This window comes from Acomys russatus, chromosome 15 (assembly GCF_903995435.1).
Source record: "Acomys russatus chromosome 15, mAcoRus1.1, whole genome shotgun sequence".
Classification (NCBI taxonomy): Eukaryota; Metazoa; Chordata; class Mammalia; order Rodentia; family Muridae; genus Acomys; species Acomys russatus.
The window spans coordinates 64,209,279-64,227,545 of NC_067151.1; the positions used below are offsets into that span (position 1 = coordinate 64,209,279).

Below are 18,267 nucleotides of genomic sequence, written 5' to 3' on the forward strand. Positions count from 1 at the left end.
ATGGCAATTGAGAGAGGGTTCATCAGGGAAGAATCCTTCCTGCTCTTGTGGAGGACCAGAGGTTAGTTCCTAACACACAAGTGGGGCAACTCACAGCCTTCTGTAAGCTCCACTTCAGGTAATCTAACACTTTCTTCTGGACTGCAAAGTGACTGTCACACGCACAGAAACAAACGTGTGCATGTATATAGACACGGGTGTAGATGAGAAGAGGTGAGGAGAGAATGCTAACTAAATTGTCGAAATCTTTTTCCATAACTGCTGATGGCTCAGGAATTCCCAGGTATTTTTTTTATTCACTTTACATTCCTATTGTATCCCCCTCCATCCTCTCCTTCCAGTCCCACCCCCCCTCCTCTTCTCCTTAGGAAAAGTGAGATCACATCACATACTAACCCACCTCAGCCCATCAAATTGAAAAAAGATATCCTCTTCCCCTCAGGCCTCACAAGGCGGCCCACCTAGGGGAAACTGATGCAGGAGCAGGCAACAGAGTTCCTGTCAGAGACAAGCCCCCCTCCAATCGCTAAGGGGACCCTCATGAAGACCCAGCTGCCCATCAGCTACTTATTTGTCTGGGGCCTAGGTCCAGACCACGCAGGCTCTTTGGTTGGTGGTTCAGAGACTGAACCATGTCTTGCTAAGAACATGATCCACGTATACTTGAGCATAGCGAGCAAACATACAACATGATAGGGAAACACGGGTATTTACACGGGTGGAGAATTGCAAGTGTACAGATCTATACTTCTCTACCTGCTATAATCTATTTTCATCTATCAATCACCTGTCTTCATAAGTGAATAGCATACTATTTCAAATATACATCCAGTATTTATGCATGAGCCAAATTCTAACTCAAGCCTTGCCCCTTAAAGGCCCTTGACTTTTGATTCATTATGCTGCGGCGTCAGACACAATAACAGACCCTAACACTCCCAGTTATAACTGTCATGAAGTCATTACCAAACCCTTGCTCAGGGCTGTGTGTCCCTTAACAGAAGCAAAGGAGGATATCCTTATGACATCTGTGCTACTCCACGTGAAATAATTCCCACCTGCTCTAAATTATTTCATCTTAAGTAAATGATGTACTTTCTGGTTTGTTTGGTTGGTTGGTTGGGTTTTTTAATTTTATTTTATTTTATTTTTTTGGTTATGATTTCAGCAAAAAAGCGGACATGATAATTTGCTTTGCTTTGTTTGCACTGCTTTGTTTTTCTTTTCATCCATCATGTTTAATGTAGCCATGATGAATTCCTTCACCTTTCTTAGGCTTTGCGTTTTTTCTTTTTTTCCTTTTTAAAAGATTTATTGCATATACAGTGGTCTGCTTGCATGTACACCTGCACACCAGAAGAGGGCAGCATATCTCATTATAGATGGTTGTGAGCCACCATGTGGTTGCTGGGAATTGAACTCAGGACCCCTGGAAGAGCAACCAGTGCTCTTAACTGCTGAGCCATGTCTCCAGTCCAACAGCAGTTGAACACATTCAACCTGTAGACAGTGGTGATTTCTAAGACTATCACTAGCATCTTCATGGATGTGTGACTGTAAGAACAGATACGTCTAAAGACTTGCATCACCACAAAGGAAGCCAACCTCTGGGACTCATGACCTTGAGAAATATTTCAGTCTCATGACTTTGACTTTATTCTCCAGCTCACTTTGTTTCAAAAGGCTTAGCAACTGGGAGAGGTCAGGAGCTGATTCCCGATTTCCCCAATGGCAGCTCTGTCTGGCTCACCTTGGAATGTCTAGGATGATGTGGCAGAGATACCAGCTAGTCCGCACTCCTGCCTCTGAGGAAGACAACACCCAGGGCCTCAGCTGACCTGCCTGAGCATAGGTCTGTGTGAGTAGCACGCTGGCTGGAGGGAGACTAGAATCAAGCCTCTGGTGTCAGCTCTGGAGACCCAGGCCTCAACCCAATATCAATATCAGGACTAATAACCTGTTGACATTCTGAAGGTTTCAGCTATCTGGCTTATCTCTTTGATAAAGGCAATCTTTCCATCTCCTAAGATATGAGAAAACACAGAGAACTCTAACCAGAAATAATTCATGTAAAAGTTGTTTTTTTTTTTTCTGTGTACTTCAAAGACAGAATCAAAAAATTGCAATGTTCTGAGGCGATTTTATTTTAGCTTTCAGTTTTTTAGTTTAAAATAAATGCTTCATACAATATTTTCTGAACAAGTTTTCCTCCTCCTTCCAGATACTTTCCACCTTCTCAGCCTGTCAGCTTTACTTATTCTTTCTCTTTTACTTTAGAAAACACACTAAATAAATAAACACATAAATAAATAAATCTTGAAACCAAAACAAAACAAAATGAGCCAACAGAATAAAAAATTTAAAAACACTAGAAACATGCAAACAGCAAGACACCTATATACATCTACAGTCAAAACCCATAAAAACTCAAAGTCACAAATCATAACCTTTAAGTAAAAGATCATTAATGTAAAAATATCAGAATATAGTATGGAGAGACTAAATATCTCCAAAATATCGTTGATTTCCTTTTTGGCCTTTGCATCTTCTGCTAGGCATGCAGCTTGCCCTTAACTGTGATTTCTATATCCAGTGAGACTTCATTAAACAAAACTAAGGTTCCCTTTGATGGAAGTTGCCATTTGGGGATAGGTTCTGAGAGAGCACTGAGGCCTCCTATCTCTTAGGCTCAAAAAGCGCTGACCCACAAACTAAATGACAGTGCTAGTGACAGTGTCCTAAACAGAAGGACTGTGACCAGGTACCAGAAAAACCATGTTATTAGGTAAATGGAAGCCCAAATCCCTGCGTTCCTCAGGAATCTGATAAGGCAAGCTTCTACTTACCAGAGGCCTCACTTGATCTCGTTCAATGGTCTCCTATTTGGTGCAAGGATGTCTAGTCCTGCTCAACCCAAACAGCCCTTATCGTCTCAAACCCACACCCAGGTGAATGCTATAATGAGTCCACCTGATCTGCCACCCGTGTGCTGCTTTCTCCCCTGTCGACCCCTAAGAGAAAGCCTTGGCAGCCTGATCCTCAATGCACCTTTCTCTCTACCCATACAGTGGTCTCACTCAGTGATTTCACTGAGCCCTGACTTAACAGTATTTACTTCAGCTCTCAACACTGGAAATCACTTGGCTTAAAATGCTGGTTCGTGCTGCCACAGTTTCTGAGTTTATATGGGCTTCAGCCGTGTTGACTCTGGAATGGGCTGTTTCTTTTCTGTCTTCCATCCTCACTGGCTGTGAATTTTTTTCTACCTCCTCTTCTGCAGTGATCCCTGGCCACTGAGAGGCGTGGTTTGATACAGCTATCCCAATTAGGAAGGAGTATGCAAAACGCTCGCTCTAAGTACACTGTGCAGTTGTGGGTCTCTGTATTAATTCTCATTAGGAAGTTTCTCTGAAGTAGATTTTTTTGAAGATAGTGATCTTGGGTATAGCACATAATCCAAAGAAGTCATTAGTAATACAGTAGTATTTAATTTTTCCTTTGTCCATGAACAATGCAGTCCAAGGCACTTGGCCAACCAAACAGTGCCATGCATGGGATCTTTTACATGATGTAGGCTGTAAGTCGAGGGACATAGTCCCGGGTTACTTTCACAACACTTGTGTCACTGTTACACCAGAATATATTACAAGCATTGTAGATTGGAGGTGTTTACCTGACTCCCCTGTAGCTCGCACACTAACTTCCTGTACCATGGATAATAGCCATCCCAGTAAACGGTTGCAGCTCGGCCCCAACGAGACTTCTCCACGTCCCATGAGCTCTGAAGATATTGTCTTTGGTAATGCGGCCTCACCATCAGTTTGTCAAAAGGGGACAGATGTTTGTAGCAATCAGTGGTGTTGTAGGTGGGTTTCCATGGAGACACTTAAGCAAACAACAGAATTTCATGTAGCCCATTCCTGTCACTGATAGCTTGAAATGTCTTCTTGGTGTTTTCTCACCCCATTATTTGTGACTTAATTCAGATTTCTTTATATATGTACATATGTGTGTATGTGTGTACGTATGTGTGTGTGTATGTATGTATGTATGTATGTAAGTGCCACTCTCTGTATGCAGGAAAAGATGACTAAGGATCAGGATAAGGATGATGATGAGAGGGGAGCAAATCAAGAGTCTTGTCTGCAGTGCTTGTCAGGGCTTTTTTTTATTTGTGAAAAAGACAAAGAGGCAGAGTCTGCTGATTAGACAGCAGAACATTTCCCATGATATTTCATCATCTTAGAGGCAGGGCAGGGCGGGAAGCAGGGGAGACAGAGCACCACACATGGATGAGTCTTCTGAGCATGTGTTCCTCCTGCACCGCTTGTCTGCTGTCTTCCTCAGCCAGGTCAGCAGCAGTCCCCAGACTGCTGGCTACTGCCACAGCAGCCACTGCTGCCACCACTGCTGCCACAGCACCCACTGCTACCACCACTGCTGCCACAGCACCCACTGCTGCCACCACTGCTGCAGCACCCAGAGCTGTGACGATGGCGACGCAGAGATCTGCGGGGCCTGTGGTGGCTCAGGCAGCAGCCACCACCCCCAGAGCTGGAGCCACAGCAGCCCCCAGAGCTGGAACCACAGCAGCCCCCAGAACCCAGGCTACAGCAGGAAGACACAGGGGGACACTTAGGGGGACACTTAGGAGGGCACTTTGGGGGACATTTTTGAGTCTGGCACTTGGGAGGGCATTTAGGAGTGCACTTGGGAGGGGGCTGGCATTGCTGCTGGCTCTGTTGACAAGACATCTTCGCCTGTGGCTGTTCTGTGTCTGTTCAGGAGCTGTAAGAGAGATACATACATGTCAGGCACATGGCCACCTAACCCACCCTGATTATCACAGAAACACCATCTGCAGTCATTTCATTTATGATATACTCATATGGTCCCATAGGGTTCCTCGTGTTGCTGGGACATCAGACACCCCTGCACCCGGCATACTGCTACCTGGAGTCCAGCGGCACTGCATGGATATCTAGGGACATTTAGAAAGATCTGCTATTCTTAGTCCTCACACACATGCCTCAGAGAAAACTATTTGTAGAACAAAGTACAATCATCATTTGAAGGTGATTTTACTTTAAAATCAGAATTTCATGAGACCCTATACCACACTAAGGAAATATGGTCAGCCCCTGACAGAAAAATGTACAAACCCTGTTCAGACCTGCCCTGGGAGCACTAGCCCCTCTTGTGAGGACAGAGTTCAGATGTATACAAATGATCATCTGCTCAGCTAATGGTGGCAAGGTCACTGCCATGCTGGTGGTGTCCTATAGACCAGAGAAGGATGTGAACAGATCCCGGAAGCAGGGCTCTCTTTCCTTCCCAAGGCAAAGTGAGACCCTGCTGCCCTTTCCTGACTCCAGCTCTTCACTGGAAGGGACTGGAAGCGTTTCCTTCAGAATCCAACTTTCCTGTAAAGCTGTCCACATGCAGTTCTCTATGCTGGAGTGACCTGGCCTGAGGGATCCCATAGACTGAAGATACTTTGTTCTCTCCAAGGCCAGAACACCCAAAGGTTTCCAGTGTCTCTCAGAACCAAGGCTGTGGGTCCTGGTCCTGTGTGTCAAAGCTGCCACTGTCTCACCCCTCACACTTCACCATGATTGATGATTTAGTAATATGGCTTCAAGGCTGAGGGATCCTTCCCTGTCCTCTGTCCAGCTATAGTCAGCCAACACCTCTGGTAAGTAGTCTGCTCTTCCCTCCAGTGCCCACTTACCAGGATGATGGGCAGCACAAGATGCTTGGGTATCTCAGGCCGTGAGTGGATGGAAGTGTCCTGCCCTCGGTCCTTTTATGCTGAGCCTGGGTTCTGCCCCAGCCAGTGAGACAGAGCCTGGATATTGGTGGCCCTGCCTCCTGACACCCACAGGGTCTTGTGACTGGTGATGAGCAGTTATACCTCACCAGCCTTCCTCCTTGCAGCCAAGTAACACTGCATCTGCCTTAGAGCATGGCTCAGGCATGTCGGGAGGAAATGGATTCCTGGATCTTAAGCCTGGCATTCCTACAGAGGACCTGCTATAAGGTCCAACCATTTCTCCATCCTCCTCCTTTTCTACTGATTCTTACAGTGATATGTGCACCTTGTAGTCCATCTTGGGCTAATAAGAGGTGTCTTGCATGTCTGCTTCCGTCCATGCAGATTCCCAGCTGTGCCTATGTGGGTGCACTTCAGACATCTACAGCAGTAAACACCGCATGATGGCACCAAGATATGTTAAAGCGTGGTTTTCAAAGTCTATTTAGCCATTGATTTTTCCCATTTAAACTATTTCAACGAAACATTAGAATGTGACCTTCAATATATGAAAATGAATGAAATTTCAACATACAGATAAAAATGTCTCACAGAAATGGAGCATCACGTTACACTATCACAGCAAACACAGGTGCACACTGATAATATAAGTTGAGAAATGTGGTGTTTTAACACACCGCTGAGATGTGCCTTATAAGTGGAGAATGACACTTATCTTGTAGAGCAGAGGATCTGCGTTTGCTTCTTACCACCAACATGGTTCAGGGCCCACAACCAACTGTAATTTCAGTTTCCGGGCATCTAAAACCCTCTTCTTAACTCCAAAGATACAATCACACACATAAACAAACATGCTGAATGCTCTGTTAAAGTCAGCACACCTCTCTGCTGGAAACTGCATGCTGTTGCCGGCGAGGTCACACGTGGCACATTAGTAAGAACATAATGAGGGAAAGGGTCCACGTGGTGTTGAGTGAATGATAGTTTTTAGGTATATATATGAGAACAGACCACATGGAGTGAGGTGTTGTCAGTCTACTCCTGCATGTGAAGGAAAAAAAAAGGGCAACTGGGCCATATTCCTGACTGAAGGAAGGCAGGTTATATTAAAAAGGATCACTCGTTGGTAATTGACAAGAATGGGCTTCGGTGGCCACTGGACCACTGTTCGCTCTGTATCTCCGATTTTATTCATATTCTAAAGGTCTATGGGCTGTATATGATATTAAATTTTTAACTTATTTTTTCCTTTCAGTATTTAATAGAAATAGTTGTGATTCATTATACAATGAGGTAGTTGTAAAAAGCCACGCATTAAGATTATCTTTAATCTAAAAATGTCAGTGAGAAGAGGCAAGGAAAACCCAAAGTACATTGATAAAAATCTCTTCTCCTCAAACGCTAATGGGCTCTCGAATTCCCTAGCCTTGGGTATGACATGAGCCTGGTGTAATTGAACATGGTGATCACAAACATAATACAGTGAAGAAATATGGGTATTTACATGGGTAGAGAGTTTCTTCACACAGAGATGCATGCCTTTCAATCTCCTACCACCTGTATTTATCTAGCTACCATCTGTCTCCATGCAGGAATATCATATGTCTTTTAAAAATAATCTAGACTTAGCTATAACCAAAGTTCACCTCAAAACATGGCCCTGAAGCTCCTTGACTTTTCACTTATTACATTTCAGCATCAGGCCCAATAAAAGACCCTTACACTCCGAGGCATAACTGCCACAACACCATTGGCATGTCCAGGGCTGTACGTCACTTACCAGAAATAAGACACTTAAGATCAGCCTTTTGGGCTGCTTCATCTAACGCACTTCATACCCACTCTCCAATTTGTTCTTCCGTGAATGATGTTAGATTTTGTTCAGTGAGCGTGATTTTCCCTAACATGTATGTTGGCGGCTTGATAATAGAACTTAGTTCAACCTCTTTTTTTTTCTTTTAATTCATGATGTTTAGTGTAGTCATGATGAATTCCTTAACCCTTCTTAGGCTTTGTTTTTTTAGTTTTTATTTTTATTTTTCTTATCTTAAGTAGTTGAATGTATTCAACCTGTAGTACTGGTGCTGTCTAAGTGTCTAACTAGCATCTTCATTGATGTGAATGCTTGAGAATAGACACTCCTAAATATTTGGATCACCACAAAGGAAGCTAGCCTCTGAGTCACATGACCTGGAGAAGGATTTCACTGTCTCATGCACTTTGATTTTATTCTTCTGCTCAGGTTGGTTCAAAAGGCTGAGCAACTGGGTGAGGTCATGAACTGATTTCCCCAATGGCATCCCTGTGTGGCTCACCTTGGAGCTTCTAGGGTGATGTGGCTGAGATACTAGTTAGTGCACACATCTACGTCTTTGCGAGCCTCGGTTGACCTGCCTGAGCACAGTCACGTATGAGTAGCACGCCAGCTGAAGAGGACTAGAATCAAGCCTTGACTGTCAGCTCTGGAGACTTAGGCCTCCAATATGGATGCCATGACTAGTAAACTGTATATATGTATGTATGTGTACATACACACACACACACACATACACAAATAGCATAATACTGACTGAACAGTTCATATTTTTGGAGTATGTTTTAAGTATACAAAAATAAAAACATACAAACAACAAGAGAAGAAAAACAAGGCCATAAATTTGACGAAGTTTGAGGAGGTGTATGTGTCATGCTTAAGAGGGATAAAGGGAAATAGGAAATTTACATGATTGTATTGTAACTTCAAATTTAAAAGTAAAACCATCCCTGCTACATTACATGCTAATTTTTGAAAACTATATAAGGGCACAATAAAGTATACCCGAGAACCAATTTCCACAATGACCACAGGCACAAACATCCTAATTCTAAAAATAACACATAAAGTGTGCACTTTTTAGTAGATCTTAATTCTACCAGGAGAGAGTTGATTACACTCAAAATACCTAGGCCACTATTGTGCCAATGGGCTTATTATGCCATACATGTCATTATTGTAGCTCAAGGATTCAAAGCTGAATAGTATTTTCAAAGAGTTTTTCTCCAACCACCATGAGCTGGCATAGCACCTTTCTGGAATATGAAAGGAGCCCAGCAGGTGATAAATGCCCTCATCAGGACCAACACTCTTTACTGTGCTCTGAGACAAAAGTGATTGGTGACTTCAGCAAAATCTTCTTAACCAGTATCTTCTGGTGCACAATGCGAAACAATCGCAATAGTCATATTCTTTTGGTTGTCTCTGGGTGCATCCACCAAAAACTTGGGGAACTGCTCTGGCCTAGTTGAAGACCAGAATTATGGTATACTGAGCTACTGAGAATCATTGTCCACTGGTGGCAGGACTAGACAGACAGACACACTTTCACATATCATTATGAATTATGCATTGTGTTCATTTTCCTACCCACCCTCACTGTCTGTTTCTCCCACCCCTCCCTGCTCTTCAGGCTTCTTCTCTGTCTTCCACCTTTACCTCTGCCTAAATCCATCTGAGGAACCGTGGTGAGGATCTCACAGGCACCAAGCACACACTGAATGAATATTTTACAAAATCTTCCTCGAAATTTATATCTCTAAAGGGTAGGGACATAAGTAATCTTAAGATATGCTCAAGGAGGGGGACACCATGCCTGGTACTGAAGAAATCAGACCTTATCAGAACCAACACTGCCCCCCACCCCTCCATGGACACTGCTTAAAGAGTAAGTTTGAAACTAATAGAAGTGCCGAGACTTATTCATCAGGAGATTGATAAGCCACTACATGCTTCTCCAAAGACTCAGGAACCATGGCTGAAGAAGTTGTCCAAAAGATTATGAGAGTCAGAGGACACACAGAACCAAAGCAAACCATTGTCTTCTGGACATGATATGTCTGGTTCACTCATAAATCTCAGCAGCTGTGGTTTCCTACAGGCTGAGCAGATACAGATAGCTGATGGTTTGTGATGTAAACACAATTTTCTATAAGGGTGTTGGGACTACTAGCTTGTCCTGGCCCCAGCAGACAGCATCATCTCAAGAGTTTATAGCCAGGACAGACTGGACTCTCTTGTTTATACAAGAACAAGAAGAGGACTTGAGTTTGGAAGAAGACACAGAAGGGGACCAAGAAAGACTGTGGAGAAATGAGGAGGTGAATTATCAAACTACAGAACATGCATAGGAAAAAATATAAATTAGTTAATATGTTGTATTAAAATGTTGAAATGGCACACATTAAAGAAACAGCCCACGGTTACTGTTTGGATTGCATGGATGCTAGGATTCTTGAACAATTACTATACAGCAAATGCAAAGAATATAGGGATAGATTAAGGGACAGAGTTGTGATACTTATTTCCAATGGTGCCAAAAATGACTACAGAAAAATGAAACATCATTCATGAACCAAGCCACAGAGAAACTAGGACTAGAAAGGATGTAACAAACATTGCCTAAATAGGACAAAAGAAAAACTAACAAGATAAGGGTGAGCATTATTCTCACTCTTCAGATTTTATCTAGAGGCCAAAGAGAGAAAGATATAAAGGGTACTTAAAGTCAGCATGTTTGTGCAGGCCTATAATCCCAACGCTCTGGGAGGCAGGGGCAAGTGGAGCTCTGTGAGTTCAAGGCCAGCCTGGTCTATGGAGTCCAGGACACCCAAGCCCACACAGAGAAAGCCTGTCTCAAAAATAACAAAAAAACAAACAAACAAAAAGGTAAAAGGAGAAAAGGAAAGAGAAAATTACCCCATTTGAGGACTTACTAACCTATCTGTGAATCATCCTAAAGTGGCTGTAGAAAAATATCAGATACCATGTTTTACAAAATCAATATCCCAAGTTCAGTAGAATTTCTATATTTGAAGACTGAATATACCATCATAGAACTCAGAAAATATCACCATTTCATAGTACCTTTAAAGAAAGGAATGCTATGAAATAAGATCATGAAGGGAAAAAAGTTCTTAAGGAAACTAAAGATAGGTATTGAAGAAAACACTAAAAGATGGGGAGATTTCACAGACTAATAGAATTAAAATGTAAAAATAACAATATTATAACACGCAATATTCAAATTTAATTCTATCCTGGTCGAAGGCAATGCAATAGGAATTTAGTTGAAATACAAGATACATTGGTAAAATACATGGAATTTAAGAGATTCCATACCAACAAAGAAATCAAACAAGAAAGCACAATACTGAAAGTAACACAATACTTAACTTCAACTTATATTACAACACAAAATTATTATATTAAGTAGCATAAACTGGTGGATACTAACAGAAAATAGATGTGTACACCCACAAAATAGACTTCAGAACCCAAAGATAAATGCACACAGACACAGCCATGTAATCTTTGACAAAGGTGTCAATAACACACGTTGAAGAAGAGAGTGCCCCTTCAGTGGTTGGAACTGCAAAAGCTGGTACTTATACAAGAAAAAAAAAACTTGACCTGTTCCTCTTAGTCTGCAGAAAATCAACTCAAAATAGTAATCGTTGAGAGGTATAACTGAGGACAACTCAAGGCAGTCAGGGAGAAAAGACTTCATGGTATATAAATGGGCAAAAGCGATATATAAAAGCTCTTTGTTCATTTGGTTTGGTTTTCTTTTTTAAATAATTTATTCAGATTACATCTGTTCTCCCCCTCTTGCACCTTCCACCCCCTCACCCCCTCTGAAGACTGAGGATAACTTGGAAAGTGCATTCTTAGCAAATGTAAGAAGCAAGAACGAGACCGCTAACAGAATAAGATAAAAATGTGGATGAGGGTATATGTGATGGAGAATTAGTTCCTACACTACGCAAGGAAATAAAAGAGTAACATAAAAATCATGCAATTAATAAAAGGAAAAATAAAATTAACAGCGGTACTCAAAAGAGAAATGACCAGCAGTATATGGGGAATATTTATTGTATTTAAACATCGGGAGCACGGAATAGAAACTGACACTCAGATTGCAGCTCACAGCAATCACCATGGCCACTACCTATAGACCCAATAGCAATAAATGCTGGGGAGGATGTTGGAGAAGAGGAACCCCAAAACTAAAACTAGAACTCAAGAAATTAAATACCACCAAACCAAATAACACAGTTAAGAAATGGGGCTCAGAATTAAACAGAGAATTCTCAATAGAGGAATATCGAATGGCTGAGAAACACTTAAAGAAATGCTCAATGTCCTTAGTCATCAGAGAAATGCAAATCAAAATGACTCTGAGATTCCATCTTACACCCATCAGAATGGCTAAGATCAAAAACTCAAGTGACAGCACATGCTGGCGAGGATGTGGAGGAAGGGGAACACTCCTTCTCTGTTGGTGGGAATGCAAACTTGTACAGCCACTTTGGAAAGATATCTGGTGCTTTCTCAGAAACCTGGGAATAGGGCTTCCTCAAGACTCAGCTATTCCACTCCTTGGAATATACCCAGAAGATGCTCCAGCACACAACAAGGACATATGCTCAACCATGTTCATAGCAGCCTTATTCATAATAGCCAGAACATGGAAACAACCTAAATGTCCCTCAGTCAAAGAATGGATGAAGAAACTGTGGTACATTTACACTATGGAATACTACTCAGCTATAAAAAAGAAGGAAATACCAAACTTTGTGGACAAATGGATGGAATTAGAAATGATCATACTGAGTTAACCCAGAAACAGAAAGACTCACGTGGTATATACTCACTTATAATTGGCCGCTAGCCCAAAAGACATGTCTCATGAAAGTCTTCACTTACCAGGAGACTGGGATAGATGTGAGGACATCGTACTGGGACTCTAGGTGAGAGAAGTATGGGAGAATGGGAAAATATAAGGACACAGAGGATCCTAGAAACCTATAAGAAGAACATCATGACAGGCAGATCTGGACCCAGGGGGTCTGCTCAAAGTACTGTACCAACCAAGGACAATACATGCAGTAAACATTGACCCCCTAGACAGATCTAACCAATGGACAGGATACCCTCCTCAGTTATGTGGAGAGCGGAGACTGACTCTGACATAAACTCTGGTACCCCACTTCCTTGTGGTGGGAAGGCCTGGTGGCAGTCAGAGCAAGGATAAGCAGGCTACCATGAAGAGACATGATCGATAGCCTACAACCATATAGTGGAGGAGGAGGTCCCCCTCAGTCACAGACATAGGAGAGGGGAATAGCGTGAAAGGGGGAGGGAGGGAGGAATGGGAGGACACAAGTGAGGGGATAACAATTGAGACGACATCTGAATAAATTACTTTTTAAAAATAGAATTATATTAGGATCTAGCTACACTATTCCTGCTACACATGAGAAGCCATCAAATCAGCATACCACAGAGACACCTACAGGCTGTTATGTATCATTGCAATATAGATAACAGCCACCATATGTGTTGACAAAAAAAATGTGCTGTGTGTATACAAAAGAATTGTGTTCAGTCCTTAAAAAAAAAAAAAAAAAAAAAAAAAAAAAAGGTAAGCCACAAGCAGGATAAGGTATAGATTGATCACATTAGGTTAAAACATTTGACACACAAAGACAAGCACTACACATTTTCTCTCATATATGGAATTTAGATAGAAATTTATGTGCACATGCATAAGGATGAAATATGCATTATACTTAACTCAAAAATTTTATCAGTTCCATGGTGATTTCCATCACATATAATTTAATATGCTAAAATTTTGTTCCTTACATTTTCATTTATATTTTATAGGTAAGCTGTGCTATTTCATAAATTGTTCAAATAGCAAGTGGTGAGTTCTCCACAGTATTCACAGTGTGTACAGTGCTCCTTGTGGCATAAAACTCTAAATGTTTTTCAAGAATAATTTACCATTACATCTAATGGATTTTATTATGCTTAAATTGTTTTTACCAATGTGTTTTATTTGGTATAGGGTCTTTTCCACATACATTTACAAGTGTGTAAATAAACTTGAAGCTGGAGGTTGAAAGCACAAATGAGTACATTTTCAGGGACTATGCCTGTATGAAAATGAAATTAGGAAAATGATAATAAAGTTCCTTTCCTACTAATGAAGAGGGCCAGTTAGAAAACTGGAAAAAAAAACCACAAGATGGAAGTCAACTTTGTGCTAGTACTACCACAGTGACTTGTTTTAAAGCAAAACAAAGACTTAGGGAATAGGCATATAGAAAAATGTCCAAGCATTTTCCTCTCCACAAATGAACTCATTTGCCAGGACCTCCACAGGCACAAATAGAGAGGAAGGAATGAAACCATTGCCAATGATCAGCTGTGGGCTCTCTTCCATGGGGTGGGTCTTGGTTTGGGCCAGGCGTTGGTAGGACCATCCCTCAATCTCTAATCTATCTGTTCTATGTTTATCCCTGCATGTCTTGTAAGCAGGGTAAGTTGTGGTTCCAAGTTTTTGTGTGTGGGTTGCTGTTCTCTTCCCTCCACTAAGAGACTTGTCCAGTTAGAAGGTGTCCTCGTCAGTCTCCACAGCCCCTGCTGCTAAGAGTCCATGCTAGAGTGTCCTTCATATCCTCCCAGAGGACTATTCAGATTTAGGTCTCCAGCTTATCACAGAGAGCCATCACCCACAGGTTCTCTTTTCTCCGCAGGCCTTCTGTCCTCTGACCCCCACTCTCCCTGGGTCTGACTGCAGACAGGAGCCTATCAATTACCTAGGAGAGGCACCTCCCAGTAGCAGTTTGAAACAGATGCTGAGACTCACATCCAAACATCAGGCAAAGCATAAGGAGTCTAGTGGAAAAGTGGGGGAGGGGAATAGGATAAAAAGATAAAAGACAACAGGGGAAGAGGATGAACTCAGCCCTCATGTTACTTGATGAGCTGTGGTGGGTGGCTGTGGGCGCACCCTTTTCTAAGGAGTAGGCATGAGAAAAGGAGACTAGGACTGGAAGGAGAGGAGGGTTGGGGTGCACATGAGGTGGAAATAGAAATGACTGACTGGTGTGCTGACTTCCTTTATTCTGAGGGAGGAATCTTCATCCTCCTAATAGGCATCTAATAGTGAACATTTATGGTCAACACACTTGACACTTTCTTCTAATTGCTAGGAGTTATTGTCTTTTCTCAGTTTTCACATCAGCTGTACTGTGAAAAACATGATTGAAGTTCTCACAGATGCAGAGGAGCACTTGGTGTGAAGTCCTAGGAAGCACACACATGTCTGAAAGAGGACATGAGGTCCGAGTGCCACTCTCTGTATGCAGGAAAAGATGACTAAGGATCAGAATAAGGATGACGCTGAGAGGGGAACAAAACAAGAGTCTTGTCTGCAGTGCTTGTCGGGGCTTTTTTATTTCTGAGAAATACATAAAGAGGCATAGCCTTCTGAGTAGACAACAGAACGTTTCCCATAATATCCCATCATTTCAGAGGCAGGACAGAGCGGGAAGCAGGGGAGACAGAGCATCCCACATGGATGAGTCTTCTGAGCATGTGTTCCTCCTGCAGTGCTTGTCTGTTGTCTTCTTCAGCCAGGTCAGCAGCAGTCCCCAGACTGCTGGCTACTGCCACAGCAGCCACTGCTGCCACCACTGCTGCCACAGCAGCCACTGCTGCCACCACTGCTGCCACAGCACCCAGAGCTGTGACGATGGCGACGCAGAGATCTGCGGGGCCTGTGGTGGCTCAGGCAGCAGCCACCACCCCCAGAACTGCAGCAGCCCCCAGAGCTGGAGCTGCAGCATCCCCCAGAGCTGGAGCCGCAGCAGCCCCCAGAGCCCAGGCTACAGCAGGAAGAAACAGGGGGGCACTTAGGGGGACACTTAGGGGGACACTTAGGAGGGCACTTTGGGGTCTGGCACTTGGGAGGGCATTTAGGGGTGCACTTGGGAGGGGGCTGGCACTGCTGCTGGTTCTGTTGGCAGGACATCTTCACTGTGGCTGGTCAGGAGCTGTGAGAGAGACACACACATGTCAGATACAAGATACTGTGGCCACCTGGAACTTCCTGGACCCCAGAAACGTCACTGATTATCGTAGAAACACCATCTTCAGCCATCTCATTTATGATATATCATATGGTCCCATCCTGTTCCTCACATCTTTGGAACATCAGACACCCCTGCACCCGGCATACTGCTACCTGGAGTCCAGCTGCACTGCATGGATATCTAGGGACATTTAGAAAGATCTGCTATTCTTAGTCCTCACACATGTGCCACTGTGTGGATTATTTCACAGAAAAATAATTGTAAAGGAAAAAAACTATCAGTACTTGAATGTGATTTTGGTTTAAAGTCAGTCTTTCAAAGGCCCTTCTGTCACGCGTAGAGCATATGGTCAGCCCCTGACAGAAAAATGTACAAACCCTGTTCAGACCTGCCCTGGGAGCACTAGCCTCTTTGTGAGGACAGAGTTCAGATGTATCCAAATTATCATCTGCTCAGCTAAGGGTGGCAACTTAGTGTCATACTTATGCTGTCCTCTTTGTCAGAGAAGTCAGTGAACAGAGCTCAGAGCAGGTATCTCTTTCTTTCCCATGACAAAGTGATAAATAATCTGTTGACCATTCCTAACTCTAAGTCTTGATTCGCAGGTAAGAGAGGAAAGATGCTTTCAAAAACCAACACCCCCATGGAGACCTGTCCAGATGCACAGTGCTCTGTGCTTGAGTATCCTGGACAAAGAGGTCCTATACACTGCAGGACCTTTATTCCATCCAGACATAAAATATACCCAGAGCTTTCCAGTGTCTCTCAGAACCAAGGCTGTGGCTTGTGTCTGTCCAGGCTGCCGTTGCCTTACTCCTCACACTTCACCATGTTCTATGATCTACCCGTATGTCCAAGGCTGAGGGATCCATCCTCTCCGTCTCCTATCCAGCTATAGTCTGCCAAGACCTCTGGTAAATAGTCTGTTCTTCCCTCCAGTGCCCACTTACCAGGATGATGGGCAGCACAAGATGCTTGGGTATCTCAGGCGGTGAGTGGATGGAAGTGTCCTGTCCCTCGGTCCTTTTATGCTGAGCCTGGGTTCTGCCCCAGCCAGTGAGACAGTGCCTGGATATGGGTGGCCCTGCCTCCTGACACCCACAGGGTCTTGTGACTGGTGATGAGCAGTTATACCTCACCAGCCTTCCTCCTTGCAGCCCAGTAACTCTACATCTACTTTAGAGCCTGGCTCAGGCATGTGGGGAGGAAGTGGATTCCTGGATCCCTAGGCCTGGCATTCCTACAGAGGACCTGCTTTAGGCCCAACCATTTCTCTATCCTCCTCCTTTTTATTGGTTCTTACAGTGATATGTGCACCTTGTAGTCCATCTTGGGCTAATAAGAGCTGTTTTGCATGTCTGCTTCCGTCCATGCAGATTCCCAGCTGTGCCTATGTGGGTGCACTTCAGACATCTACAGCAGTAAACACCGCATGATGGCACCAAGATATGTTAAAGTGTGGTTCTGAAAGTCTATTTAGCCTGTGATTTTTTTTTCCCATTTAAATTACTACGATAGACTATTACGGGTAATGTGTACTATACATGAATATATGAAAATGAATGAAATTTCAAAACACAGATAGAAATGTCTCACAGAAATGGAACATCATGGGACAGTCTTTACAACAAACTTTTGTGCAAAGTGCTAAATATGGAGTGAGAAAAGTGCTGTTTAAGCACTGCAGTTGGGAGATGGCTCTTCGGTGAAGGATGCTTACTTCTTTTGTAGAGTATCTGAGTTTGGTTCTAAATGGTTTAGATCACAACCAACAATAAACCCTCCTAATAACTCAAAGTTACAATTGCACACACACACATGCACACTCGTATACACACGCTGACGCAAATAGAGGCATAGACACAGACAACACACACACAAACAACACACACACAAACACAGAAAACACACACAAACTCAGGTAACATATACATACACACAGGGAGAAAGAGACTAACACAAACAACACATACAGACACACACACATACACACACATATGAATACACAATTAAAAATAATATTCTTAGATCTGAAAACATTAAGTAAAAGAAGATGGAGATATTCAATGAATAATATTCACGAAAATGTCACAAGAAAACAAAAAATTGCAAATATAAAATGCATTGAAAATTATAAAGCAGTGGTTGTTACCTGAGTAGATTTCCTTATTTTTGTCTGTTTCTTTGCATTTCTCTTGGCAAATATTTTTATATTGGGTATTTTGTGAATTTACCTTTAGTTCTGTTTTAGGAAAATAAACTTATGTGTTTAATGTTTCAGTATTGCTAAGTAAGCTGTTGAAGCCAGCACACCTCTCCCATGGAAGCTGCATGCTTTTCCTGGTGAGGTCACACATGGCACATTAATAAGAAGAAAATGAGGAAAAGGGTCCACATGGTGTGGAGGGAATTATGCTCTTCACCTATTAAAAGCAACCCGCAACAGACCACATGGTGTGAGGTATTGTCAGTCTATTTCTGCATGGGAGAAAACACGGGTGACCGGGCCATGCAGGATATATTAAAAAGAATCACTCGTTAGTAATTCACAGGAATGGGTTTCTGTGGCCATT

At 42.8% G+C, this 18,267-nt stretch overlaps 1 protein-coding gene across 4 annotated transcripts in view; it reads left to right on the forward strand.

Moving 5' to 3' along the window:
* Positions 1-18,267, forward strand: part of LOC127199505 (keratin-associated protein 9-3-like) — a 37,540-nt gene that overhangs the window by 2,362 nt on the left and 16,911 nt on the right. Inside the window, exons 1-2 of one of the 4 annotated variants that reach the window (XM_051157638.1) lie at positions 4,255-4,351; positions 15,240-15,686. The exons of 1 other annotated variant lie outside the window; for it this stretch is intronic. In XM_051157638.1, coding sequence (XP_051013595.1) covers positions 4,289-4,351; positions 15,240-15,518 — 342 coding nt within the window. In that variant the 5' untranslated portion in view covers positions 4,255-4,288 and the 3' untranslated portion in view covers positions 15,519-15,686. Of the gene's footprint in view, positions 1-4,252; positions 4,352-15,239; positions 15,687-18,267 lie in introns of those variants that run through there. 2 more of the 4 variants (XM_051157640.1, XR_007831940.1) reach the window with 2 other exon arrangements.